Source organism: Podarcis erhardii (assembly GCF_964252035.2).
Source record: "Podarcis erhardii genome assembly, chromosome: 8".
NCBI lineage: Eukaryota > Metazoa > Chordata > Lepidosauria > Squamata > Lacertidae > Podarcis > Podarcis erhardii.
In genome coordinates this window covers 13,826,817-13,854,690 of record NC_138499.1, presented here as the reverse complement: position 1 = coordinate 13,854,690, position 27,874 = coordinate 13,826,817, and the positions used below count along the sequence as shown (strand labels likewise).

General features: G+C 44.5%; 1 protein-coding gene and 1 long non-coding RNA gene across 4 annotated transcripts in view; one reads left to right on the top strand and one right to left on the bottom strand.

Moving 5' to 3' along the window:
* Window positions 1-27,874, top strand: part of NSMCE2 (NSE2 (MMS21) homolog, SMC5-SMC6 complex SUMO ligase) — a 211,331-nt gene that overhangs the window by 67,890 nt on the left and 115,567 nt on the right. For all 3 annotated transcript variants that reach the window (XM_081874787.1, XM_081874786.1, XM_081874785.1), the window contains exon 4: window positions 7,696-7,849. In XM_081874787.1, coding sequence (XP_081730913.1) covers window positions 7,696-7,849 — 154 coding nt within the window. The remainder of the gene's footprint in view (window positions 1-7,695; window positions 7,850-27,874) is intronic.
* On the bottom strand, window positions 85-16,353 carry LOC309349115. Its single transcript, XR_014159728.1, has 2 exons — window positions 16,222-16,353; window positions 85-659 (listed from the first exon to the last, which is right to left on the bottom strand). It is a non-coding gene; the product is annotated as an uncharacterized lncRNA (long non-coding RNA).

The window sequence follows — 27,874 nt, the reverse complement described above, 5'->3', positions numbered from 1 at the left end:
TTGTTTTAAAAGCATCATGCTAAAGAGCTCTCTCCCACCCCCAGACCCTTGGGCAAAACAGAAACACACACATACACAAACACAGAGATTGAGCCCTGCAGGTTTTATGAAATGAATGGATTCTGAATGCCTGTTTCAGTGGCTTGTCCGCCTTAGGCTGCTGGGCCAGACACCTGTTACACGGTGCAGTCCGTAAGCTGTGAGCGCTGCTACCTGCCGCCGAGACCACGTAACGACAGTCTTGAAAGACCTACATTGGCTCCCAGTACCTTTCCGAGCACAATTCAAAGTGTTGGTGCTGACCTTTAAAGCCCTAAGCGGTTTCGGTCCAGTATACCTGAAGTAGCGTCTCCGCCACCATCGTTCAGCCCAGACACTGAGATCCAGTGCCAAGGGCCTTCTGGCAATTCCCTCACTGTGAAAAGTGAGGTTACAGGGAACCAGGCAGAGGGCCTTCTCAGTAGTGGCGCCCGCCCTGTGGAATGCCCTCCCATCAGACATCAAAGAGATAACCATTACCTTCTATGCTGTTACTATTTTTTAATTTTTTTTTACATAAGTAAAAAGTGACCTTTCCCCATCTGGCATGGTGGTGTGCCTCGAGATTTTTTTCATGAAACAAGTGTGCCTTTGCCCAAAAAAGGTTGGGAAACACTGCTCTAGATGTTGTTGGACAACTCTGACAATAACTGACCACGTTGGCTGGGAACTGGCCGGAGTTGGCGTCTTCATATGCTCGTAGGATATGGAATTGTTCAGACTTGACTTTATGCAATATTTATTTGTTTGTTTGCAACCTGCAATGTACTTCACAGAATCAACCAAAACAATGTACACTCCTTGCAACCTTGAAGACTATACAGAACCTAAGCTATAGAGAACCCAGGAGTCAGCCAGATATTAAAATCAATATCTGGGAAAGGGGCTGAATCAAGCAAACTATCCCCCTTTTTAAGCATTTCCATGGCAGTAGCTACATTAGTCCACTGCAGAAAAACACAAAGGAGACCTGTGGCACCTAGAGGACTAACAAGTTTTATTATGGCAAGATGCTTTTGTAGACCAGAGGACCGTGCATACCTTTTTTGAGAGTGGGGAAAATGACGTGTGGTCCACAAAAGCTTATGCTGCAGTAAAGGCTTTTAAGGTGACGCAAGACACTCTGTTGTCTTTTCTAGAAGGCTTAAATTTTCCGAAGCAATTTTCAGCGAGAAAGCTAGGCCTGAACCAGGGCCTAGTTAGCTTTCTGCAATTGGAGTTGGTTTGTTTTTGATGTGTGGAAAGCTTTCAGTGATGTTATTTCTGAAGTAGCGCGGCTTTTGAAGAGCAGCACCACATGGTATTTCAGAACATATAGCGTGGTTTTTTAAGTCACCTTCCTATAATTATAAAAGCAGGTTTTTTTCTGTCATGAATAGAACTCAAGAACATCTGTTCCTCCTTGTCTTTCTGGCATTCTTCTAATTTAGTTGAAAGCTCTTGCCAGATTCCTCCCTCACATTTCAATCTTTTTTTTTTTTTTTTTTTAAAGCAAAGATTTCAGATTATATCATTCTATAGATTTTGCCTCCCAGACAATCTTTTTTCTTATGATGTAATCGCAGATTCATCCTCCTCCATGTCTGCTTTTTGTTTCTTCACTGCCTCCTTCTTCTGTCGGTGCTTTTGGACGCAATTACTTTAATCATAATTCTCCTGGAGAGGAACTTGACACCGAGAGCTTTCATGAGTGACAGTGTATGTAATACTTTGTATGTTTTTCAGGTTTTTTAAGTTGGGGGAGTTGCTCCCAGATCATGAGAAAAATATAAACGCATGAAGCAGTGATTTATGGGTCTCATCAGTATTGGTTGACACCCACATCTGGAAGAAATGTGCTGCTAGATGGTATCTAAATTCCATCTATTTATTTAATTTTTATGCCACCCTTCATCTGAAGAACACAGGGCGGTTCACAAGTACAAAACAAGAATACAAAAATTGTCCCTTTAAAGCGTTTATTGTGTGCTTTATGCGTTGAGTTTGTATTGGCATGTGCGAATCTTTCCAGATATTTGAAGGACAAGTTCCTTGGGTGGTAAATTTATTGATTTCGCAAAATGTCTGTGCCGCTCAATTGTAAGAATAGCTCAAAGGGTTTTTAGGAAAAACAAACAAAACCCAAAATGCTACACTTATTGATAAAAGGCAGCTTAAAAACAGGTATTCAAAAAACATCCAAAAACTAATTAAATTCATCAGCAAGTTTAAAACAGGTTAGAACTCATGTAATTTGTCCATGTCTGGATGCCCTGCCTAAACCAAAACATACTGAGCAGGCTCCAGGAAGGGGACAGCAAAGTTGCCACCTACCTGTTGTCAATTGGCAGGGAGTTCCCAGGGTTCATTGCTGCCACACTAAAAGACTGATTTCTTACAACTGTGAAATGGGTATTATGCGGGAGCTCTAATGGTGCCAGTGACGCCACTCAAAGCAGTTGAACATTTATTTATCACTCCCTCTAACAGTAAACTCTGGTGTAGCAAGGGTAGACAGGATTGTAGCTGCAACGGGACAGCTGAGAAATGAGGCATTGGCATGCTTAGGGGAACTCTTGACACTTGCAGTAGTATATGTTTAAATAACACTTTAAGAGGCAGCTTCCTTGGCTGAACATGCTTGGTAGCCAAGAAATGTTGGCTTTCAGGTGGAAATGTAAAATGTGTGTGTGTATGTACAGTTCCTGGCTTGAGGTGCTTATAATATTATGGGGCATAATCAGCTGGAAGGAACCTTGAGGTGTGAGTGCACTGCAACATTTCGTTGCAGAGCTCGCTCGTCTTTTTATAATGCTTATCTACTACTTTTCCACAAAGAGGTTCTCAGAGTGCTTTTAAAAGGTAAAGGTAAAGGGACCCCCGACCGTTAGGTCTGGTTGCGGACGACTCTGGGGTTACGGCGCTCATCTCGCTTTATTGGCCGAGGGACCCAGCGTACAGCTTCCGGGTCATGTGGCCAGCATGACTAAGCTGCTTCTGGCGAACCAGAGCAGCACACGGAAACGCTGTTTACCTTTCCACAGGAGCGGTACCTATTTATCTACTTGCACTTTGACATGCTTTTAAACTGCTAGGTTGGCAGGAGCAGGGACTGAGCAGCAGGAACTCACCCCATTGCGGGGATTTGAACCACCAACCTTCTGATTATCAACAACTAGGCTCTGTGGTTTAACCCACAGCGCCACCCGTGTCCCACACAGAGCGCTTTACACAGGACTAATGTACACTGGTGAGTTAAAGGGTTAAAAATGCATTATAAACATGTGACACTGGAGAGTGCTGTAGCAACCCGCCGATGTAAAATTGCATTGAGAGCCAAGTAACTTTTAAAAAGCGTTTTTGCCATCAGTGTAGATCCAGCCATAGAAAGGTGGTTTACAATCATGTTTGAGTAACGCTGTTTGTAGTCTCTGGAGGGGCAGCGTAAGGACTCCTACCTTACTTCCTTGTTGGCCCCAAATGCCTTCAAAACACCACTGTATTCAGGAATAATAAATAAGGGGTTGTCTTTATTGGCAGCCTTGCACCAATAGAAATAGTTCTTATTTACATAAAGCAGAGCATCTGGTTTTCCTCAATTCCCCCTGTGCGTTGCAGACCCTGTGCTCTCTCGAAAGCTGATCCTGATGGAGGACATTTCTGAACAATATGGGGGATGACTCACAGAGTTGCAGTGGAAGGGGGAATTGGCAGTTAATAGGTACCCAGTTTCAGCATCTTAAAAAGCAGAGACATCACCTTGCCAACAAAAGTCCGTATAGTTAAAGCCATGGTTTTCCCAGTAGTCATGTATGGAAGTGAGAGCTGGACCATAAAGAAGGCTGATGGCCGAAGAATTGATGCTTTTGAATTATGGTGCTGGAGGAGACTCTTGAGAGTCCCATGGACTTCAAGAAGATCAAACCTATCCATTCTGAAGGAAATCAGCCCTGAGTGCTCACTGGAAGGACAGATTGTGAAGCTGTGGCTCCAATACTTTGGCCATCTCATGAGAAGAGAAGACTCCCTGGAAAAGACCCTGATGTTGGGAAAGGTGGAGGGCACTAGGAGAGGGGGACGACAGAGGATGAGATGGTTGGACAGTGTTCTCGAAGCTACCAGCATGAGTCTGACCAAACTGCGGGAGGCAGTGGAAGACAGAAGTGCCTGGCGTGCTCTGGTCCATGGGGTCACGAAGAGTCGGACACGACTGAATGACTAAACAACAACAAGGTACCCAGCTTTGTGGTGGAACTGCTTTCCCCTCGTGCAAAGCCACCACTGGATAGAACCCCAGCTTATATATTCTTACCATGCTCAAGGTGTTTCATATACACTTTTCTTGATTATCCTAATGTTAGCCCTATAAAGTAGCTCACCATTATTTGCTCTGTACTGCAGGTTTCAGTCTGAGAGAGTTAGTCTTGGCTTGCCTAAGGTTACTGACTGACTTCTTGCCAGAGGTGAAATTTCACCCATATGTGGACATAGACACTTAGCTCCTGCACCGTTTCGGATCTCAACAGTTGTGTAATACTCAGCCCCATCGAATGTTTGCATAAAACTCCTCCTTCCACAGAGATGCACCTTCAGATTCCTAGTCTTTCATTACTACATAGCCATTAAAATACTTGCGGCTAGGCTTGTGAAAGAGGTCCAGGCTACTGCTTGCCAACAGGAGACTGTTTGTCTGAGCTCCTGATAGTACAGTGGTACCTTGAGTTAAGATATCAGTTCGTTCTGGAGGTCTGTTCTTAACCTGAAACTGTCCGTAACCTGAAGCACCACTTTAGCTCATGAGGCCTCCTGCTGCCGCCACACCGCCGCTGCACGATTTCTGTTCTCATCCTTAAGCAAAGTTCTTAAGCCGAGGTAATATTTCTGGGTTAGCGGAGTCTGTAACCTGAAGTGTATGTAACCTGAAGAGTATGTAACCCAAGGTACCACTGTATATCTCATTTTGGAAAGTTGCTTTGTACCCGTGCAGTATTCCAGGTGTGATGTCCAGCTTTGGCAGGTGAGAATTCCAACGCCTCCATTTGACATGACCTTGTAGAGTGATCATGATAATAACTGCCTAGGTAATGGACTGGGAGCACCCATGGTTGCAGAGGTAATTTGGCCAAAGTGGTGCCATTGTTTTAGAAATGATGGGTTGCTCTCTGGAGATTTAGGGAGGGTGTGCATGTGTGTCACATGTAAAGCAATGTGTATCTGAAATTGGAGCAGAGAGGAGGGCCTTGGAAATTTGTTTTGGCAGATGAACTTTACCTGCATACAAACCTAAGAAAATCTCTGCTGGATCAGAGCAAAGGCCCATCAGTTCTCACAGTTGCCAACCAGAAGCCCACGGAAAGTCTGTACACAGGATCAGTTTCTCTCTGATTATGTTTTGAGAAATGACATCCTGCTAACACTAGCTAGGTTGCCAGCCAGGGAAAGGAATTTTAGTTGACTAATATAACGCCAATCCTGGTCCGACTTCACTGGCTGCCAATTAGTTTCTAGGCCTAACTCAAAAGTGCTGGTTCTGACCCATAAAGCCTTAAACTGCTCAAGAACACAATATTTCATGGACCACTTCTCCCCATATGAACCAACCTGCACCCTGCTGTCATCATCGGAGGCCCTTCTTCGTGTGCCCCCTCTTTGAGAGGTCCGGAGGGCGGCAACACAAGAACGGGGCCTTTTCTGTGGTGGCTCCCCACTTGTGGAATGCTCTCCCCAGGGAGGTTCGACTGGCTCCTTTATTGCATACCTTTAGGCTCCAGGCAATAACATTCCTCTTCTCCCTGGACTGTGGAAGAGGGGTTATTGTTTTTCCTTGTTATTATGTTATGGGTTTTACAATATATATATTGTAAATCACTCTCTGATCTTTGGATGAAGGGCAATATGAAAATTTAATTAATAATAAAAAATCAGTAAAAATAGTGTGTGGAGCATATAGACAGGGAACTTGGAGATCTTGGCTGGAGAGGTGAGTTTTTAGAGGAACCTTCAAGCCTCTGTACAGCCCCAGAAGTATTTGCATAGTGCTTTTGAGCCCAGGTTTTCAAATTGTATTTCCAGGGAATCTGATTGATCCTCAGACATTTCATCATAAAAAGATTAGTACTTTTTGACATACTTCCCCCAAAAGTGCGTCCCTCCCTACTAATCTTCCCCTGCGTTGTGTAGCCACAGACAAGTGTTCCTAGGAAAGCCCTGGCAGCACTCCACATTCATTCAAGGTGCACTCTAGAATATGCCTCTGAAAATGCTTGTGTCAGTCTTATACTGTGACAGAGCTGGATTTCTGTTTTTTTTTGTTTTTTGTTTTTGTTTTTTACTTAATTTTTTTTAAGCTCACTCTGTAGCTAGAAAGCCAGTCCCTTTGATTTTCCCTGGAACAGTGTGCAGGCACCCTTGAAACTTCAGCATATCTTTGCTGAGATCTTTGCCATCTCATCTAGTCAGCTAAGGACTCAGGGATGTGATTGTGCTTTCCAGTCAGAGATGGTGCTTTTGGGATGCTCCTATACATGCAAATGTATACCTATACCTGCTGAATCAGGCCATCCTTTTTACTCACTTATGTCCGACAAGTCCCTGCCCAAATGCTGGCATAGAGAGAAAGAGTCAGGACCACACTGGACCTCTCTGCTCTGAGGGGAAGGAGGGTGGTCCAGCCTTTCCCATTGACCATGCTGACTGGGAATGATGGGAATTAGTAGTGCAACAACCTATGAAGGGAGTCAGATTGATGAAGCCTGAACATGGTGGATTCATCCAATACATTGGCTATCCTTCCCCCCCCCCCCAAGCAACACTTCAAGTGCTTTTTGTGGCAATCTAATGTGCTGTTGAAGGGACGTGGGTGGCGCTGTGGGTTAAACCACAGAGCCTAGGACTTGCCGATCAGAAGGTCAGCGGTTTGAATCCCCGTGACGGGGTGAGCTCCCGTTGCTTGGTCCATGCTCCTGCCAACCTAGCAGTTTGAAAGCACACCAGTGCAAGTAGATAAACAGGTACCATTCCGGCGGGAAGGTAAACGGCGTTTCCGTGTGCTACTCTGGTTTGCCAGAAGTGGCTTAGTCATGCTGGCCACATGACCCGGAAGCTGTACGCCGGCTCCCTCGGCCAGTAAAGCGAGATGAGCGCCGCAGCCCCAGAGTCGGCCATGACTGGACCTAATGGTCAGGGGTCCCTTTACCTTTAATGTGCTGTTGTGCACCCAGTTTATAAATTACTATTGAAAATATTTCTTTTCTGTTACGTTCTGTTCTCTGTTTCACCTTTAATAGCCTTAAGGTGTGCATGCACCTGTAATGCTAAGTGGGTCTCTTAACACCTTTATGTGCCACCGTTCTGTGTGTAGCTAAATTTTACTGTCTTTCCAGGGTTTTCATTCTGATCAGGAGCCAGTCCATAACCGTAATGCAGTAATCAGATTTTAATGACAACTGCAGAATATATAAATAACCACTTCTGCCCGCTTTCAATCCCAGAGTTTAATAGCAGTTTGATGGAGCTGAATACAGGGGAAAGTCTCATAAATTTACCAATACTTCAAGTATAGCTGCTCCCTCTCCTCTTTAAAAAGGGACGAGAAGCATGATGTGCTCTGGCGAGTCACAAGATTACGACTATTTATTTATTAATCTAATTGTTTATTTTATCTCTGTTTTTCCACAGCTAAAGCGAGACAAGCCAGAAACATTGCCGGATTTGAAAAATGTAGTTGAAGAGAAGTTTGAAGCCTTGGAAAGCGGAAACAGTGACCTTGACTTGCAGGGAAATGAGAAATATGTCCACTTTAAGGAGCAGCTCAGGCAAATGAAGGCACAGTGTAAGTCTTTTCTTTATCACCATACTTGGAGAGTTCTGAGAAGGTACAAACAGCTGATCCCCTCTCTTAGCTCTGTCTCTCACTGTGAAGCTTGAGCAGGGAAGCGACTCTCAGGTGAGGTTCCCAGCAAAATAGGAATTTAATCTCCCTGCCTCGTTCCCACCAGGCTGCCCCTCAGGATGAGCTAGGGTGAAACGGGATATTGCCAAAAATTTCCGAGCCGCATTTTGTGATTGGGAGCCATGCTGGAGCTCCTGTTCCCTGTTCGTTGATCTCACCCGTTTATAAAGTGTGCCAGAGATTTATGCGATATGCTTAGTTTGAATTAATAGGTAAACTTAAAATGCATTCTGCAGAAGCCCAGTTTTCTTTTTCCCTTTTAATCTGCTAGTGAATTGTTTAAAGTACAAAAGGCAGCAATTGGGGAGCAATCTGTGATTTGCATTTCTTCCGTAGGACTGAATGAAAGTTTTCACTCCATGCAGCAAAACATAACGCAGTAGGTAATAAGCAGTGATTCCACCCCCCCCCCCTTCTTGAGTCTCTCTCACGGTGCTGGGCTTATTTGCATGCATATATAATGCAAATCTTGCTTCACATCCCTTTTTTATGTTTGAAGTCGAGCTTTTTTTTATTTTACACTTCTGCTATATTCTCGTTTTGATAGGATCTTTTAAAGAAGGATTAGGTAAGCTGTTTTCATTTTGTCACTCTTAACAAATTGCTCCAGTTTCACAACCCAGGATATGTTGCAATCCTAAGGAGACCTTTGCTTTAATCATGGAACTATATTGTTGGAAAATGCTTACAGTGTCTGTTCCCAGGTTTTCGGATTGGGCACAAGGAGCATGTAAGGCTGCAGCCTATTAAAATCCCTTATGGCCTAATTCAGCTTGCTCTCAAAATGTGCTCCAGGGAACTCCAGGTTTCCTTATAAGCTTCTCAGGGGATCCCCTGTGAGAAGACAGGCCAGGGTTTCTCCACACTCCTGAGTTTATTGAGCCCTCGATGAGCTTACATAGTTGCTGTGGACCCCAACCCAGATTCTCCGGAATGCAAATGAAATAAAGTCAGGAAATACCAATATATGACCAACATTTGTTAACCATCCATCCCTATTGCTAGCAATCATAAAATGTAAAATACAGTGGTGCCTCGCAAGACGAAATTAATCCGTTCCGTGAGTCTCTTCGTCTTGCCGTTTTTTTGTCTTGCGAAGCACGGCTATTAGCAGCTTAGCGTCTTAGCGGCTATTAGCAGCTTAGCGGCTATTAACGGCTTAGCGGCTTAGTGGCTATTAACGGCTTAGCGGCTTTAAGAAAAAGGAAACAAACTCGCAAGAACTCGCAAGACGTTTCGTCTTGCGAAGCAAGCCCATAGGGAAATTCGTCTTGCGGAACGACTCAAAAAACAGAAAACTCTTTCGTCTTGCGCGGCATTCATCTTGCGAGGTACCACTGTATATCTTATTAAATGCAGATGTTCCGCCTTGTCATCGTAAGGCACACTCTCTGTATACCTTGCCGCCATGTCCTTTATTTCTGAGGCTAATTAAATTCATCCCACTCTACCTCACAAATGTATTCCCCCCTCCTCAGTCCTTTTCCCTAGAACTTTGTTCATCTCATGCCCAGTCCCACCCACTCCAGGGGGGTTGATACTGGCAGCTCTAGGAAACCATGCAGAAGATTCCCTGAAAGGCAGCCTGACTACCAGGACGGAACCTTCTTGTCTCATGCAGAGCTCCAGGGGGAGTCGCAGGATGAACTCCCACTTCACAAGGTGCAGTTAGGAGGCCCAGTTGACTTGGCTGGCATGCCATGTGAGGGCTGGATTTTTCTTCTTCTTCTGCATCATCAAAAATATCTCGGAAACCTCCACGACGTGATTGGGATATCTGATGGGTGGATTCTTCCTTGGGCAGAAGGCGTTCCTAGAAGGGGAATTGTCACTGAATTATAATTTCTAGCTCAGAGCGCGAAGGAGCAATTGCAGGTTCCGAGTACTTATACGCTGCTTTATGCTGCGAAAGCTTCTCATGGCGGCTTGCGAAAGAGCCTTGTAATCGCATTCAGATCTGGTGTCACGAAGAGGAATGTGGTGCCAGGATTATTTAGGAGTCATTTCAGCCTCCACCTACTAGGCAGCAGAGCTTCATGGGTTTTGCCTAGTGCAGCTGGATCTCAAGTCCTCCTTGCAACTTCCGCCCCTTTCTTTACATACATTCTTGGCAGCATCAGCAAGGAGTCCTCGTTGAAGGCCTCTTGTCGTGGCATCACCTCCTGCTCAGTTCCTTCAGTGGTGCAATGGCAGTATCGCGGGTTTAAGGAGACCTGGGATTCTGGAGTTCCCAGGGCACCAGATGCCCTTAACTATAAGGTGAAGATTCCACGGCCCTTCTTTGCACATTCCAGAGCCCACACATGAGTATTGCAATATAAGGGAAGCCCCGCTGGTGCTGTTGCTGTCTGTCTGTGCCATTGTTGTGCTCATCTTTTCAGTGGGGGGTGGGTAGGACTTGTCCCCTTTAAATATGTTGTCAGGTGAGCATTTTCGTTTCTGTGTATTGCTGCTTTTACATGTTTTTGCTTTATTATTTTTGCACACACGTGACTAATAAATATGGCAACTAGTAAAATTATTACTAATAATATATAGGTTACATTTTATAATAAAATAAACTATTTTTTTAAATAATAAAATAATATATGGGGTCTTAGGGGAGGGGTAGTAGCTTTGGTGGGAGACACATTGTGCTCGTACTGCAGTAGTTTGTTCACCTTTGGTCCTCATCCTGCATCAAGCTCTTACCTGTGGCTCCTAGAAGATGTCAGCATGTGACAGTGGCCACACCCTGGGAACTGCTTCGTCTGGCTGACTAAACCAGGTGAGCGCAGCCAATGGGTCTCAAAACCTTGGTGAGTTAGGGACTTCCCATACAAGATAGGCTCTGGTGGGTTGAGTGGAGAAGGCCAATAGTGGGTCCAACGGTCAACAACGTGGTTTCTGCACTTGCTGTAGAGGGAAGTGAGGGACAGATGGGGCCTATCAATCTGCCAAGGTAGATGGAAGCCCATCCAAGAAAAGGTTAAGGAGCAAATCCTACACAAAAATGGGGTGGAGTCCCTAAGGCGGTTGGATGGCGCCTTGTATGCTTCCTTCCAGCAGCTCCTGCAGCCAAGCTGGTGCCAAACGTATTGCTCTGCTTTCTTTTGGACCACATCAGCGAGGCCAAGAAGGTGGCGGTCTTGTTGCATCTCTAGACCTGTGCCACTAAGTTGATGTTTTTGTGTGCTTGTGTGTGTGTTCTTGCTTCACGAGGTTTCATGTGAGTGATGCTAGCAGTTAAGAAAATGGCCACAAGGAAAAGCTGGGGAGTGTGGCTTAAGTGAGGAAGGGGAAAGGTTCAAGAGGGCCGATCCTGCCCTTCCTTTGCTCCTAAATGTATGTGTACACAGCCCTGTGTTTGTGTGCCTCCTGCATGGCCCAGGAGCAAAGGGCCCTCACCCCTTGCCACTGCTATCAGATGACCCCATGCTGTAATCAATGCAAAAGGAAGCCTGCTTACTTACACAAGGACTTTCTTAACACTTCGTGGAATGTTTCACAATAGATAACTGGCGGTCAGTGGACTGGTTGGCGTCCCAACTCCGGCTGGAAGGGTGACTTCCAGCATCCCCTCTGCAGTCGCTCATGTGCTACCAAGTCCCTAGGTTAGCCAAAACTTACTTTCTGCTCCTCCAGAAGCAGCAATCCTGTATTGTATCTTGTAAACTAGAACTGATTGGGCGAGTTTCTCCGAAACAGTCGCATTCTCAGGCAGCAACTCAGAGAAAACCCATCTAGCTGGAATGCAAGGGGCCTCCAACCCCTTGACCGGCAGCGTTGTGACTGAGTGACTTTTATTATGCTTGCACGGGAGAAGCCTTTGGGAACTTCTCAGCCGAGCATTATGCTTGCTGAGGCTTAGTGGTGGAGCAATTGCATTTCCCCACCAGCACCACTTCATCAGATCATCCTGTTCCCATATTTCTTGACTGTATAAGTAATTCATTTGTGCAACTTGGTTGGGTTACAAAATCATTACCTCTTGTGACCGTGCTGGCTTGCACTCACCAGAAACATCATACATATTTCAGATGCTGGAGATTGCATCTGAATTTCTGATAAGCTTAGAAGATCTGCACTCTGAAACTTTTTTTTTAAGTGTCATGTCTCTCAAAGTAGCATGTGATGTCCAGTTTTAAGGAACATACAAATTTGTACAAGAAACCCCAACAGTTGAATATTGAATGGTTCTTAGCTTTCAGTTGTTTTAAGAGTCCCAGTTTCTAAGTCATTATCAGGCTGCATTCCTCCATCTGGTTGGTTATACAAAGGCGAGTTCCATTTCTTTTAAAGATATTTTTTAAATGTGTATAATTGTGCATAGGGTGGCTGCCTTGGGAAATATATGTTTGGTTCATTATAATTGTTAGCTGCTTTGTTTAAGGGTGCTCAGATTGCTTGAGGTTATGGGTAAGGGAGATTAAAAATTAGTGCAGAATATTTGGCCATATTTTTGCATTGCTTTGCAGGAATGGGTGGAATTTGAAGTTGCTCACAGAGACATTCTCCATTTTGGGGGATGCAAACAAATGGGAGGAGAGGGATTAGCAGTAAAAGGAGAGAGTTAAAAGGAGAGAGTGGCGCGCATTTTTAAAGCCTTCTTTTTGCAGAAAGTTTCCCAGATACTCTATTGGAGTAAAAGAGTGCTGGGGCAGGCTGGACACCCTAAACCATGGGTAGGCAAACTATTTTTTTTTTTAATAATATTTATTAAGAATTTCCAATTATAACAATATAAAAAAACAAAACATCCAAATTTAAGATCTTATTTTCCATAACATCTTTCCAGGACTTCCCCTCCCCTCCCCCTCTTGTATTCCAATTCTTACAAATAAATTCAGCAATTTATTATCCCAAATTTTAACCTTATTATCATTAGCCCATTTTAAAAATATTTTCCCATCTCCTAAGATCGACCTATTCCCTTCCGCGCGTTCCCCCCTTTAATATACATAATAGATTAAAATATAATAAAATAAAATATGATTTTGATTTTACAGCCTTTGGATTCCAAATCCCTCCCCCTTTTCCTGGTTGCGTTTCCCGTATTGATCAACATCTGATGTCTTCCTGGAGTTCCCACATTTATTTAAGCCATAGTCCTTTACCAGTCTTTTTAAATTTTAAATGTCCAATCTTGGAAGGAGTCTATCTCAAAAAGGCCCATTTTTTCCATCCAGATTTTTATATACTTGGGAGTAAAACTCCAATTTTATTTCTTAAACCTTTCAAATCTGGATTTCCCAAATGTTCCCACTTCCAACTTTGTCCAATTCTTATTATTCTTGTTGTTCTTGTTAGTCTCTCTCCTCTTTCTTTTCCTGTTTTCCTGCACAAATGTTCTAATTCCAAAAGCTTCTAAATTCCACTGCAGAGGCTCTGTTATTCAGGAACGAAACATGATGCCAAGTCCCTTCCATTTTCAATAGATAAGTCTATTGTCTACTTTAGTGTGTAAACCTCTGTAGTCAAAATAATGTTCCATTTCTGCAGTTTCCCAGGAGATAAAAAGTTCTGTCAAATTCGATGCCAACAACTTGTAATATCCCTCGGCTCCTCTAGGTGGATTATAATAACTCAGTTCCCTTCCAGATCACGTCCACCAGTCAAAGTAACTTTATTATTCCTTGTTTTAAACATTTTGTATCCAATTTGTAACAAATATAACCGGCAAAGTCCTCGTAACAAAGTTCTCATTGTTGTTCTTCTGCTTTGACAACTCTTTGACAGCTGTCAAAACCTCTCCTTGTCTTCTCCCGGCGCTCTCACTAAGACGCTCCCAGGTTCCGGGGGGGGGGGGTTGCTTTTTGAATAAATTCCACTTTTCTCCTCCAGCTCAATCTTATAATTTTCCATCGCGAAATTTCATAACTTTATCAAAATAAGGTTGCGCTCAATCTTAGATGTTAAGTCCTTTACTTTAGCTCCTCTACAACGGGGGGGGGGGGGCTGACTTCCTTTTTATACCTCCCCCGCTCATTCCGAATTCTTTAAAAAATTTCTCGCCTTTTTTAATCCAAGTTCCGATTACTCACGGGTTATGCTTTTAAGTCCAAATTTCCAATGGAAGAAGTCAGCGCTCTCCGTCGAATGGCATGCGGCTTCGCTCGGCAGGGGAAGCGGAGGACTCAAAGCACCCCCCCCCCTATCACTCGTTCTGCAGCCTTTAAAAAGGCTCCTTCGCGGGTCGGGGGGGGGCTCAAAAGGTGCCAGCCGAGTCACCATGTCCATGGGTTTTAGCGCCCATGGTTTTTAAGGGTCCCCGCGTCGCCGGCGCGGCAGGACCCAGCCCCTACCGAGCAGGCTCCCTCCGGAGCTCGGAGGGAGTCCGCCATTCGGCGATGGCGCCAACCCGGAAGTCCATGGGTAGGCAAACTAAGGCCCGGGGGCTGGATCTGCCCAATCGCATTCTAAATCCCGGATGCTCCGGGAATCGGCATGTTTTTTACATGAGTAGAATGTGTGTTTTTATTTAAAATGCATCTCTGGGTTATTTGTGGGGCATAGGAATTCGTTCCCCCCCCCCAAATATAGTCTGGCCCCCACAAGGTCTGAGGGACAGTGGACTGGCCCCCTGCTGAAAAAGTTTGCTGACCCCTGCCCTAAACTGAAAAGGCATCTTTCAGTAAAGGCAGGGCTTGCAGGAGATGTAATTGCTGCTCCTAGACATGACTTGCTTGAGGGCAGGTTGTTGCTGAAGCAACATCCGTTCTCTGCTCTCCTATAGCTCATCCTGAGCACTGAGCTTTGCGCAGTGGCAGTATCGTAGCCAATGAGCTTAATCCGAGGCGCAATTATTGCTAATTGAGCACTGCACAAGGTCTCGCCTTAGATGAAGTCAGTGCTCACATCATAATACTTGGGTGGGCTTTGCATTAAGTGGGTCAATCCCCTTCCCTGACATGTCCAGTGTGGTGTAGTGGTTAAGAGTGGTAGACTTGTAACCTGGTGAACCGGGTTCGCTTCCCCGCTCCTCCATATGCAGCTGCTGGGTGACCTTGGGCTAGTCACACTTCTCTGAAGTCTCTCAGCCCCACTCACCTCACAGAGTGTTTTTTGTGGGGGAGGAAAGGAAAGGAGATTATTAGCTGCTTTGAGACTCCTTAGGGTAGTGATAAAGCGGGATATCAAATCCAAACTCTTCTTCTCTTCTTCCTCTGCTTTGAGGAGTAATGATGACAGTCCATTCAGAAAGTTGCTGGGAGGGCGGCATCTGAGAGTGGACCTCTCTCTACCCATCTGTAAAACCCAATGAACCCTGGGATAACCTGGAAGTAGAAATACAAAGAAAGCGGTATAAAAATAGAGCTGTAGACCAAAACAGCTGATTTAGGAAAGCAGTATAAAACAGTAAACCAAACCTCAAATCATCTAGCAGTCACAAGAATAAAATCGAGAGTTACTGTTCACCAAACAATTCAGGCAGATAAAATGGTCTTCATCTGATGTAGAGATGGGAACCTCTGTTAAAAGCTCTTCCTGTCATATGACACAGCAGGAAGGCCGAGTAATATATATCGTATTGGCCCGAATATAAGCCGCATCTGAATATAAGGGTGCTGCATACCTTAAGGCCGCAAATATAAGCCACACTTTTAAGTTTTCACGGTCGGAATTTGGGGGGAAAGTGAGGCTTACGTCCAGGCCAAGACAGTAAGGTGCTTAAATAAACAATCTCTTGGCGCTTCTGGATAATAGTGACTTTCAGTTGCCCTGAATCTGAGTAAAATAAATATAATTTGGAGAGGGGCAGGATTCACTGCCCCTTTCTTGCAGTGCATGTTTTCTCAGAAGTAAACCTCCCTAATTTCAATGGGGACCCGCTCTCTGGTACGTGCGCATAGGATTAGAGCCTTTAATTTACGTCTAGACTCATAACCAGAAGTTGTGTAGGAAGCTTCTTCCCACAGTCAGAAGAGCAATAAGCAATAGCTGCTTGATTACTTTATCTCACTCTAGGCTGCAAATAATAATTACTGGAGCTTAAGTCTAATGAATAAAGGCGGCGCATTAGCATGCCAAGCAAGAAAGCACTTCTTTAGCTGGCATTCGTAATAATGTGTAATTGTTTGGCAATCTCGTTTAGCTCTGGTAAATCTATCTACATAATTACCTTTGAGTTTTTGTCTAATATCCACCCCTGAGCTGGTGGGATAGTGCTGCAGTAAAGAGATGGGGGGAACAAGCAAAATCCGGCGAGATTTCACCACTGCGATGTGCATCATGATATGATAGCCATGTTCAAATATATAAAAGGATGTCACCTAGAGGAGGGAGAAAGGTTGTTTTCTGCTGCTCCAGAGAAGCGGACACGGAGCAATGGATCCAAACTACAAGAAAGAAGATTCCACCTAAACATTAGGAAGAACTTCCTGACAGTAAGAGCTATTCGACAGCTCTTACTTTGCTGCCAAGGAGTGTGGTGGAGTCTCCTTCTTTGGAGGTCTTTAAGCAGAGGCTTGACAACCATATGTCAGGAGTGCTCTGATGGTGTTTCCTGCTTGGCAGGGGGTTGGACTCAATGGCCCTTGTGGTCTCTTCCAACTCTAGGATTCTATGATTCTATGAGTGTGTCGACATCCCCAGACGCTCCCCATGCACGCACCTTTCAGCCACTTAACTAGCCACATGTACCATCTTTTACTGCGTATAACACGCCCCCCCCCCATGTATAAGACTCATTTTGGGGGACTCAAAATTAAGAAAATGGGGGGAGATTGCCCAGAGATGTTGTGCTTTTTGGGGGGAGGATTGCCCAAGGTTCTAGAGCTTTTCTTGGGTGGGATTGCCCAGCATTCTTGGGGGGTTGGTTTCGATGAAAACCGCTAACCTGCCTGCCGAACGCTATTGCATGCGCCGTGGAAGACGAAAATACTGTACCTGCTCGCCGCCAAACGCCCGCCCAATTGCAGCAACAACAGCCAATCCACAGCAGCCCTTGCAGAAGCCACCAGTCACCCAAACAATCACCACTTAAGATATCATGCTTGCGGCAGCAGCCAGTCACCTGTCCCCACTCTGCACTGTCCATGTATAAGGCGACCCCCAATTTTTCAGATTAATTTATCATAAAAAACCCCTCGTCTAATACACAGAAAAGTACGGTAACTTTAAAATGCGGCTCGGAAAGGTATTTACCGCCCCCGCCCCTCCTTTCTTGCTCATTACTGACATTCATTTAGCCGCTTATTTAGTGCATGTACTAAAGTACATGGAGTATACTATTAAAGTACATTTAAGCACCTTTAAGGGCTCTGATGGGAAGAAGGCAAACCACAAAACAAAGAAAACACCTCCTCTAGCAGGATAAAAATAAAGAAAGAGGAAAAGCACCTGCAGGTACTTGAAATTAAATTTCTTCCGACCCTGACACGTTTTTTGAACAAATCCCTCCCGGGGGCAAAGGCGGTGCATTTTTAGCAGCCGTTCATATCAAATGTGGGGCACTCCAGTGATTTATTTTATTTTATTTTTACTTTGCTGAGAAGGTAGGTTATAAATGTGTTAATAAGTAAGATATGTATTTAGAATGTTGTTTTATTTCTATACTTCCATTGAATATGCTTGGTGCTTTGCAGAGGCAAATTCCCTGCATGGAGGAATGTGCATTGTAATATTAATAACAAAACAAACAAACAACAACAATGATAAAAAATAAAATAAAATTAAAAACCCATAGGTTTCAAAATCTGGAGAGCACACTAATCTCTGCTGTATTAGACAGGATCCCCTCCACCCAACGAAGCAATTTTAATTGATGCGTTTTTAGCATATCACTATTAGTATCTGCAAGCTGGTTGAACGTCTACCTTTGAGAAAGAGCAGCACATGCATGTTTAGCCTGCCTGCATTACAGTGTCGTTCTTTGATCCAGCCCTCCTTACTGGAAGAGTGGGGTTGCTGCAAGTCATTCATACCATACTTCCCCTTATAGCCTGAAGATACCTTTGACAGCCTTGACTAATCATGATGTTGCTTCAGAACGTGAAATCAGATGTTCAGACATAGTGCTCCTTATAGAAATAAAATGACGTGTAACTCAAAAACGAATAATTGCAGCGTATTGGCTATGAATTTGTTAAACTGTAAAATTCAGTTTGCAGCGTATTTCGGTACTCTTCCAAAAGAGGGTACATGGCACACAGAAAACCCAGTATAATGGAAGTCCAGAACAAACCTTTAAACCAGTGGGTCTTGGGTATTTCCTGGCCCTGCCAGCAGAAATCCCAGGTGACCTGGGATTTTCTGTGAGCAAAGTGTGTGTTTTGAACCCTGTAATATATCCGGAGAACAGGTCTCCTTTTGCCCACTTGAATTATTCTCACCGGGGTGGCGGCTTTGATTTGCCTTCCTGTGATTGATCCGTGCATACGGCTTTGTTTCCAACTCAAGACCCATTGAAGAACATCTCATCCAGTTCAATCTTTGAAAAACAGCTTTGAAAAGCTTTTTCATATTTTCCAGTGTGCTACCCTTGCCATTGTGGCGGCGCAGGGTTGCTACTTGTTGAACGGTTCATTTATCCAGTCTGTGTAATGTTTACTGCACATGTAACTTGTTAAGATACACTTGTACATTTATCCACTCCTTGTTTACAGTATCTCCAGGCTTTGTCTTGCACATGGCACCTTAGTATGTTGGTTGTTCGAATGGTTACAAGTCTATCTCTATTCTAGCTATTATTCTAGTAAATTTGGTTTTATACTTATAAGCCAGCTTGTGGTGGTGTTGTTTTGTTGTATTTCCTAGCCCTGCCAGCAGAAATGCTTTAAACTGGGGGTGACCTGGGATTTTCTGTGAGCAAAGCATGTGTTTCGTCACTGAGCCAGGGCCTCTCTCCAAAGTGCTGCTTCCCTCCCAGTTAATTCAATTTCAGTTTCCAATGAAATTGATAGGCAGTAGATTCAGGACAGACAGAATGTCCGCGCTCTCATAAAATACACAGCGACTACTAGCTCAGGTGGCTTTTAAAGGGGAACTCTACGGACTCAGAGAGGATGCAGCTGTTGATGGATAAGCCTACTAATAACACAGCTGCAGCAAAACGTTGCAGTGCGAAGTGCTCCTTTTCAGTGAACCAGTGTGTTCACTGTGTTTTCCTCCATGATACTTCATTCTGCGGTCACTGAACACAGTCCTCATCGCACTGTGTGTGTCCCCCTCCCCAACTTCGCATTCCAGATCCCGTGGCTGATTATTGCAAATGTAGAGGTTTCCCCAAGCCTTTTGATAGCTCCCTCTTCTGTGTGGGTGGTCCCATTTAGGCTACAAAAGCAACAGCCATTATGCCTGTGCGCCAGAAATCGAGGGACTGATGGGAATATGGAACCATCATGCTCTCAGAGCAGAATGCCTAGCAGTAGCTGTGAAGCAACAACAAGGGGTGCTGTTGCCTTCATGCCTTGCTTGTGGTCCTCCTGGAGGCATCTAATTGCCCACTAGGAAAGCACTAGGATGCTGAACTGGCTAGACTTTTCTCCCGAGCCATCGGAGTTCCTTCGTAATTCTCTTTTCTGCATGTTTGCCTTCTCCCATCTCCCCTTATCCCCAGGGTGTTGCACCACGCAACCGCTGCTCATGAAACTGAGCCCTCGCTTCCAGGTTCCTCTTCTGCCTGGCACTTAGAAGACACACAAACCCTAAGAGGCAATTTACATGATGAAGCTGTAATCCTTCCTTCCTTTTTTTCTTGCCATGTTCATTCACGGGGTAAGAAAGGTCTGCCTGCTTCCAGCTTATCTGTGACACCAATTTCTTACCGCATCCAAGTTAGCATCCTATAACTTGATAAGCATCGTTGTGTTAATTGGTCCTGGTTCCACCCACAGCTGGAACCAGAAGTCATATGCTTTGGTCCAGTAAAAAAAGGAAGGCTGTGTTGTGTTAAGCATATTACTAACAGTAGTTTTATGGTACTCTGGATGAAGAGAGGCATGTTGTTGATTGCATTTTTTGGAATTGGAGAAAAGTAGAGAAAGTAGCCAAGTGAGTCATGAAACCCAAATGTTTCAAAATTTGGAGGGTTTGTTTGGTGTTTTGTTTTTTTAATGAAAAAGGAATGTGTCCCCGTAATTTATTTGGCTTAACTCTTTTGCGTATTGGTTGCCCATATGCACCATAAACATTGCTGAGGAGCAACCATGGAAACTCTTGTTTTTCCTGCCATTGCTAAATTTACTCTGGGTTGAACATTAACACTGTGCCTGGCAATACTTTCAAAGCAAAAAATAGCTTTAGAGTGACTCACCGTGACTCATTTTACTGCTCGGCCTGCTATACTGCCTGAAGGTTGACATTGAACGAGTTGGCAGCTTGCATCGCTGCAGGTTTTTTTTTTCTTCTTCTAGGAACTCTGAACACATTTCATTCTTGCGAATTGCCGTCTTGTGCAATAATACGAAAAGCAGCAATGTGTTTGTTTTGCTTTCAAAGTCAAATGAATCAGAGGGTGGTGAAAGACATACACACACAGAAAGACATGATTCTGGAAAATGCAGGTTCTCTGAATTCAGGTTTTGGCTCCAGGAACAGGCTGATTGCATTACAAAGCTTAAACTTCATGACACTTTATACTGGTTATGCAACCTTGTTGCGTTCAAATTGTTTTAGCATAGCTTGGAGGGGGCTGTTCAAGGAACGCTTTCTTTTCTTGTTTAATGGTGGTGGGGAAATCTGAGCCACTCCATGCCTTTCTTTTTTAAGTGTACAGTTTCATTGCAGTTTCCCTGGGAATTTTACAAGAGAAATACAGCCCAGTACAAATTAAATCAGGAAGAAAGGAAAGGGTAAGGAGGGGGGAGGGTGTAGTCATCTTATAGGAAAGGAAACGGAACGTTCATACAACTCCAAATGCAATCAGCTAGTGATGGTTGCATGTATTAAAAATTTGTATATGTCAGAGGTTGCACCTGTGAGCAACCATTTCCTTTCAGAGGCCACCTTTGGTGTCCATGTAGTCCCTCCCCGCTGCTCAAATTAAGCTTTAAAGAAACATTATAGCCAATATAATGGTTTCTAGTTTGGTTGAAATGTGTGTATGTGGTGATGCACAGAATGTTTTGCAAATGTTCCCTTGGGTACCAAAAGTTTGGTGCAGATGCTACCTGCATAGCAGGGTTGGTATCTACAGAGTCTCTCCATGACATGAAAGACACACGAGACACAAAAGAAGAGCTTGCTGGATCAGGCCAATGTCCCATCTAGCTCAACATCCTGTTCTCAAAGTGGTCACCCAGGTGGCCTATGGGAATCTCCAAAGCAGGACCCAACTGCAAGAACACTCCTAGTATGCGGTAACATTGCTTCACCTGGCTGTGGCTGCAGAGTGTAGCCATCTAGACTTGTAGCCGTTGTTCACAGTAGACATCACTGCAATCTGGAAACCTCTGCAACCTGAAACCTTTTTTGCTTGCAAAATAACTTCTTGGTCCGTTATCGGGAGCCAGCTTAAAGCACTACCACCTACCTCTTTTAAAATTCCTTGGGTGTTTCATTTTCGGAGGATCCAAATCTGCATTGAGAAATTTCATCTGGCTAAAAATGGTTGCCATTACAATAGTTCCTGCTCATGATGGACCAAGCATCATTGCTTTTTAAAAAGGCTTGTTGGGCAGAGTTATTCCATAATGCATGCTCTTCAGCAATATCTCCTGATTTTCTGTACGTCATCCGCCCCTCCAAATTAGATATTCTGAATGCTAAAATGTATTTTATTCATATGTTGTAAGATATTGCCTTGCGTAGGAGGTGGAGCCAGGTTGCTGTCACCCTAATATGAAAGAACAGGTACAGTTTCTGCCTACATCAAGAGTGGGGATCCTCAGGCCCAGGCCTCTCTTCCTGGCTTTCAGGACACTCTGGGCCCAGATCCCCAGATCTTCTCCATACCCTCCTTGAGTTCTTTTTGCCTGTTCGACATGTGTCCTTGAAGTCTGACTGTTGCTCCTTGTTTTCCTGGATGGAGGGTAGAGATTCCAGTTTAGGGTCTTCTTCACTGTTGGGATAGTTGCCTACTCTTTCAGCACATGTACGGGGCGCATTGAAAAATGGCATCCCCACACCTGCAACCCAAATTTTATGGGTGGTGGCCATTTTAGGCGCTTCCTGTTGATGTGCAATCACTGACGCGCAGGTCCTAGTGGATCTGGAAGAAGGCGGAATGGGGACAGAATGGAACAGGGCAGAATGGAACAGAGCATGCATTATGGAATAACTTTGCATATACGTGCTCAAGAACTGGGTGCTGACTCCCTGCACGAAATGGTTGTCATCTTGCGCTGAAGAGGAGTGAGTGAATGAGAAAGAGACTTGAGGAAGCTTCCATAGTAGCCCCTTCTTTCCTCCAACTGCCACCTCAGGGGCTTATGAGGGCCATATTGCCCTGAGGAGTGAGGAGAAGCAATGGCAGCTTTTTCTAAACAAACAAGTTGTCTTATCTATTATCTTGTAACTGTGAGGTGTGCGTGCAGGAGCCAGGCCCTGTGATCAATATGACTTTGCAGGACTGGGGCCTTCCTAAGTTTGTTCTGAGGAGGCAAGGTGACGCCGATTGGTAACTCACAGCACCTGGTGGCAAGAGCCGGGAAGGGATATAAGGTCAGCATTTTCCCATCGGCTCTTTGCCACAGCAACACATTTCCTGCCTTGCTGCATTTGGCTTCTTGCTTTCTGATCCTTGAATCTTGGCTTCTTGACTCCCTGCTTTTTGATCCTCAGACTCTTGGCTTCCTGACTCCTGGCTTCTGGACCCCTGTTCCTCCTCCCACCCCACCATCTTGCCCCCGGTCCTGATGCCCCCTGCCGGGACTTCGATCGCCCATGATTCTTATTGTTGTAATAATGCACTTGGTGAGATCCGCATGAAAACCAGTATATAAATACTGCAAATAAATGTACCCTCACCCTATCACCTCAGAACTTCATCGCCTCATCCCGCTGGTTGCACAGATGCTGCTTTCTTTATCGGCCTTCTTCATTCATGGAGGGAGAAAGGGAGGAGGTAGACAGGGCGCCCACCAATATGAAGCAGATGGTTGTTGATTTACTCCATACGTGGGAGGAGCGATGGTTGGTTTGCTGTCTTCCGATCTCCATTGTGTGAGGGCTAGAGCGCACATGGTGGTCACCATGGAAATGCTGCCCAAAGCAGGCTTCTCGGAGCTAACAGTCTATGCCTCATCGGGCAACTCCTCCTCCTGCAAGTTGCTGTGAGTTCTTCCTTCTTCCCCCCTTCATCATCAGCTTGACGTGAGCGCAGAGCAGGTTGAGGAAAGCTACTCAACACACGGAGGGCACTCAATAAACGTTCTGACTTTTGTAAGGGTGCCGTAGAATTCTTTCCCAAAAAATTAATAGCAAGAGTAGGGGGGGGGGGCGCTGACAGATTTCAAGGCTGTTAAAGGGTCCTCCTCTGCTGAGGGGAGGGACAAGAAGCCATGGCTTTTAAACCCCAAGGAGGTAGATTTGTGTAGTATATCAGAAAGAGCCTTGCAGATGCCAGGCAAGTTCATAATCATGTGAGAAGAGTTCTGCTGGATTAGATGAATGGTCTGATCAAGTCCAATATTGTGTTCTCAGGGTGGCAAACCACTTGCCTCTGGGAATGCCTTGCAAGCAGAATCGCCAGCAACTCGTATTTATAATACTTCCGATAGCCAAAACCCATAATGACCAGTAGCTACTGATAGTCTTATCCTCCATCATCTTCTCATTTTTGGCCAGGGGCAAGAGGTAGTCAAAAGAAGGTTTCACAAACACCTTCTTTCTAAGAGCCAGTGTGGTGTAGTGGTTAAGAGCGGTAGACTCGTGATCTGGTGAACCGGGTTCACGTCTCCGTTCCTCCACATGCAGCTGCTGGGTGACCTTGGAATAGTCACACTTCTCTGAAGTCTCTCAGCCCCACTCACCTCACAGAGTGTTTGTTGTGGGGGAGGAAGGGAAAGGAGAATGTTAGCCGCTTTGAGACTCCTTAGGGTAGTGATAAAGCGGGATATCAAATCCAAACTCTTCTTCTGTCCCCGCAGGGAGCTCAAGGTGGCATGTGTGATTCTCCCCCTCCTCATTTAATCCCCAGAAGAGGTTAGGTTGAGATGTAGGGACGTTACAGCTGAAGGGGGGGGGGGTTGAATCCTGGCCTCCCAGATTCTAGTCTGACACTAGCCACTTGAACCACACTGCTTCTCAGATGCTGTTGTCGTTTTTGCTTAATCTATTCTACGCCATCCGTCAGTGAAACTCACGGAGCAGCTTTTTAAGGTAATTAAAAACCAGGAGTATTAAAACAAATGAACAAGCAAACCCCAGGGAACACTGTAACAATAAATATGGAACCAAAAAATAATTGAATAGATAAAATAGCAGAGAGTAATGGCTGAAAACAGCCAGCCACACAATTTAGCCGGGTTTTTAGAACAAACTGCAGCTAGCTTTCCGCAGATCACGGGTGCAAAACCTTCCCCCCCCCCAAGTCACCCATAGCTCCCATACACTAGATGATAAAAATACCAGGGAAATAACAACATGTTTGAGGGTCTACCAAGGCTCTTACAACTCTATAAACTTAGCTTTGAACATGGTTAGTTAATTTTCATTTCATTTTTATCAGTGCCTGCAGAGCACGTTTGCAATATAGGCAAATAAAGATTTGGGGTTGTTGCACGCAGTAGCGGAGGAAGAGGAGTGCAGGGGGAGCGCACTGCCCCTGGCAGTGCAATCCCGGTGGGGTGCCATTGTGGATGTCCCCGCGCTGGGCGCCCCGCAGGCAGCATGCCATGCCCCCAGGACACCTACCACACCCTTGTGGGTGGCACACCAAGCCCCTGGGATGCACACCAGCCCCGTCCCCGCCTGCTCTCTGCCCCCCGGTGCCGGAGCATGAAGCTCCGCCACTGGTTGCACAGTAGTTGGGGAGCATGCATTGCTAAAACCTGTTTTGTGGTTGTGCAGAGGATTTTGGTGCTGGCAAAACCAGCACCAATTACAAACAATTTATCTTTCAGTTCAAACTGATGCTATCAAGTGCCTCATTATCAGAGGAACTCATCAATTCATATACAATGGATGGAAGCTCTAATGTGAAATTCTAAATCTCCTAGTAATTATATGGTTGGCCGTAGCCAGTTTCTGCCGTGACACTCAAGAGTTCCTGTCACATGGTTCAAAAGCAAAACCAAACTTTGTTAATCTAAAAGTAAGATCAGAGCGGTTTGATTACTGCGCACTCTTGTGAATTGCAAATGATGTCCATGCCTTTGTCTCCTAGTGCAATATGCTGGTTAAGTGTTGCTTAACACAGTATGCTCTTTTTATCCCCTTACTTTCTTATTTTCTGTATGGAAGAAAGAGAATATACACTCCCGCATAAATATACATGCACAGAATATGATTCTTCTCAAAAGTGTAAAGTGAATGTAAAAGGAAAGATACTGGGAAATGCTTTACAATCTTACTCATGCCACCATATAAAATAATACTTCAGATCCAAATTTAAACAGAGAAAACAAAGATAATGGGTGTTCACTATCTTAATAATCATTACAATAATAATAATAATAATAATAAGGAATATAATCCATTTTCCAGAAGGGGGGAGGAAATCACTATTCTTTGGGGTATAAACAAACTTCAAGATTTCCCTTGTATTGGTATCTGTGTTTTTTAAAAATAAAAAATCCAGTCTCTTTCTGAATCAATCTGTCCTCTCTCCACTTTATCTGTGTTTTGAGTTTTGAACTGCTCTATGTAAAAGGAAGTTCTGTGCTTCCCCATTCACTATAATGGATAATCTAAAAATGCCTAGAACTTTCCTCCCTCTTGACCAAAGCGGATGAAATTTATGGGCACAGGAGCCGATTTACAATTGATTAAGCCTTCCAGATCGCATACAAAAAAAGTGTGGCCCTATATGTCAGAGAAGAGGATCGGCCCTCTCTCCTCCATCCCTCCTGCAAAGTGCACATCATCGGGGAGTGGGATGAACTTTGAACAGCCAGGAGGAGGGGCTGAACAGGAAGAGATAGTGTCAGAGCTGGAGAAAGGCAGGAGACAGTCTTGTCACCCAAAACCAGGTGCTGCCTTTGTAGGGGACATCAGTTGCACCTGCCCTGAGAAAGTGTGCATGTCGGGACATTGCCATAACTGCTGCTCAGTTGTGAAACTCTTGCTTTCCAATATACCTTGAAATCTTGACTCTTGGACCTTGTTCTCACTGCTGAGCCTGTTCTGCTACTAGCCTGAATAATGTAGCTTTTCCTGACTCTGAAGTTAAGTGTCACTATCATGTTTTGGGACAGGAGCATGGGGGGGGGGGGTAGCTGTATCAAACATGGTGGCTATGTTTCAAAGCACATGTTTATTATTATTATTTCAGCCACTGCGGTGACACACCAGGGCACCCCAGCACAGAGTTTAGGAATTGTGTGAAATGGTCAAAAACTGCTTAATTAGAATATATATATATATATATATATGCAGGTTTTGGTGTCCTCGGGTGTCTTCCCGTGTAAAAGTTGGGGTGTCTAGGCGACGTTTCGACGAGGTCGCCTAGACACCCCAACTTTTACACGGGAAGACACCCGAGGACACCAAAACCTGCATTCCTGTACCCGTGAAAATCTACGAAAGCAAATATATATATATATATATATATATATATATATATATATATATGTATATGGCATGTCAGTTAGTTTGAACCTTTCCCCTTCACTTTAGATACCTACTAGAGTATGGGAATCCGTGGATTCCTATCAGCAACTAGCAGGTAAACAAGAGATTTATTTCCCAATGACTCTTTTCCCCCTCTCTCGTTCATATGATCGTGACAAACTTGATTGCACAAGAATGGTCACATTCCAAAGTTGCAATCAGGTTCTGGAGGGCTTAGTTGCACAATTGCTTACTGTGTCACATTGCAGGACAGTGACCTTACAGTGGGGAAGGGAAATTGTTTTCTTTTCCCTAACGCAGTGTTAGTTTTCAGCTCTGCAGGCTAAATACTCACGTCCTGCTATGTTCAGTCATCGTGAACCTATTAATTGGCTGGCATGATTTGTTTGTTACAATTATTAGTCACAAAAGAACTTTAAGGATCCTTCATAGTCTGCGGTATGTATACTGAAGGCAAGATTCCACTTTCTCAGAACCTGAGCCTGGAGTGGGGGAGCCTTTTCGGGTTGGACTACTGACCTTTTCTGTAGCAAGACTCACCTTGTAGGTGAGATCTATCAGGCCCTGACACTATGCTGTTAATTATCCTTAGCTGCTCATTTGTCTGTTCTCCTGGCTTGTTATTTTAATACAATGGTACCTCGGGTTAAGTACTTAATCCGTCCTGGAGGTCCGTACTTAACCTGAAACTGTTCTTAACCTGAAGCACCACTTTAGCTAATGGGGCCTCCTGCTGCTGCCACCCCACCAGAGCCCGATTTCTGTTCTCATCCTGAAGCAAAGTTCTTAACCTGAAGCACTATTTCTCAGTTAGCGGAGTCTTTAACCTGAAGCGTATGTAACCTGAGGTACCACTGTAGTCCTGATTTTCTGGATGTGCTTTATTACAGTGGTACCTCGGGTTACGTGCTTAATTCGTTCTGGAGGTCCGTTCTTAACCTGAAACTGTTCTTAAGCTGAAGCACCACTTTAGCTAATGGGGCCTCCCGCTGCTGCCGCGCCACCAGAGCACGATTTCTGTTCTTATCCTGAAGCAAAGTTCTTAATCCGAGGTATTATTTCTGGGTTAGCGGAGTCTGTAATCTGAAGCGTATTTAACCTGAAGTACCGCTGTATATGATACCTTGGTCATTTTATTTCTTTCCTATTACAATGAAGCTGTGTCTTGAGTAATTCAACTTCAGTTCATCTGGTGGGAAAATACGGGTTATAAGTTTAAGGAAACAAAGTTTGCGAGATCGGTGGCTTGGC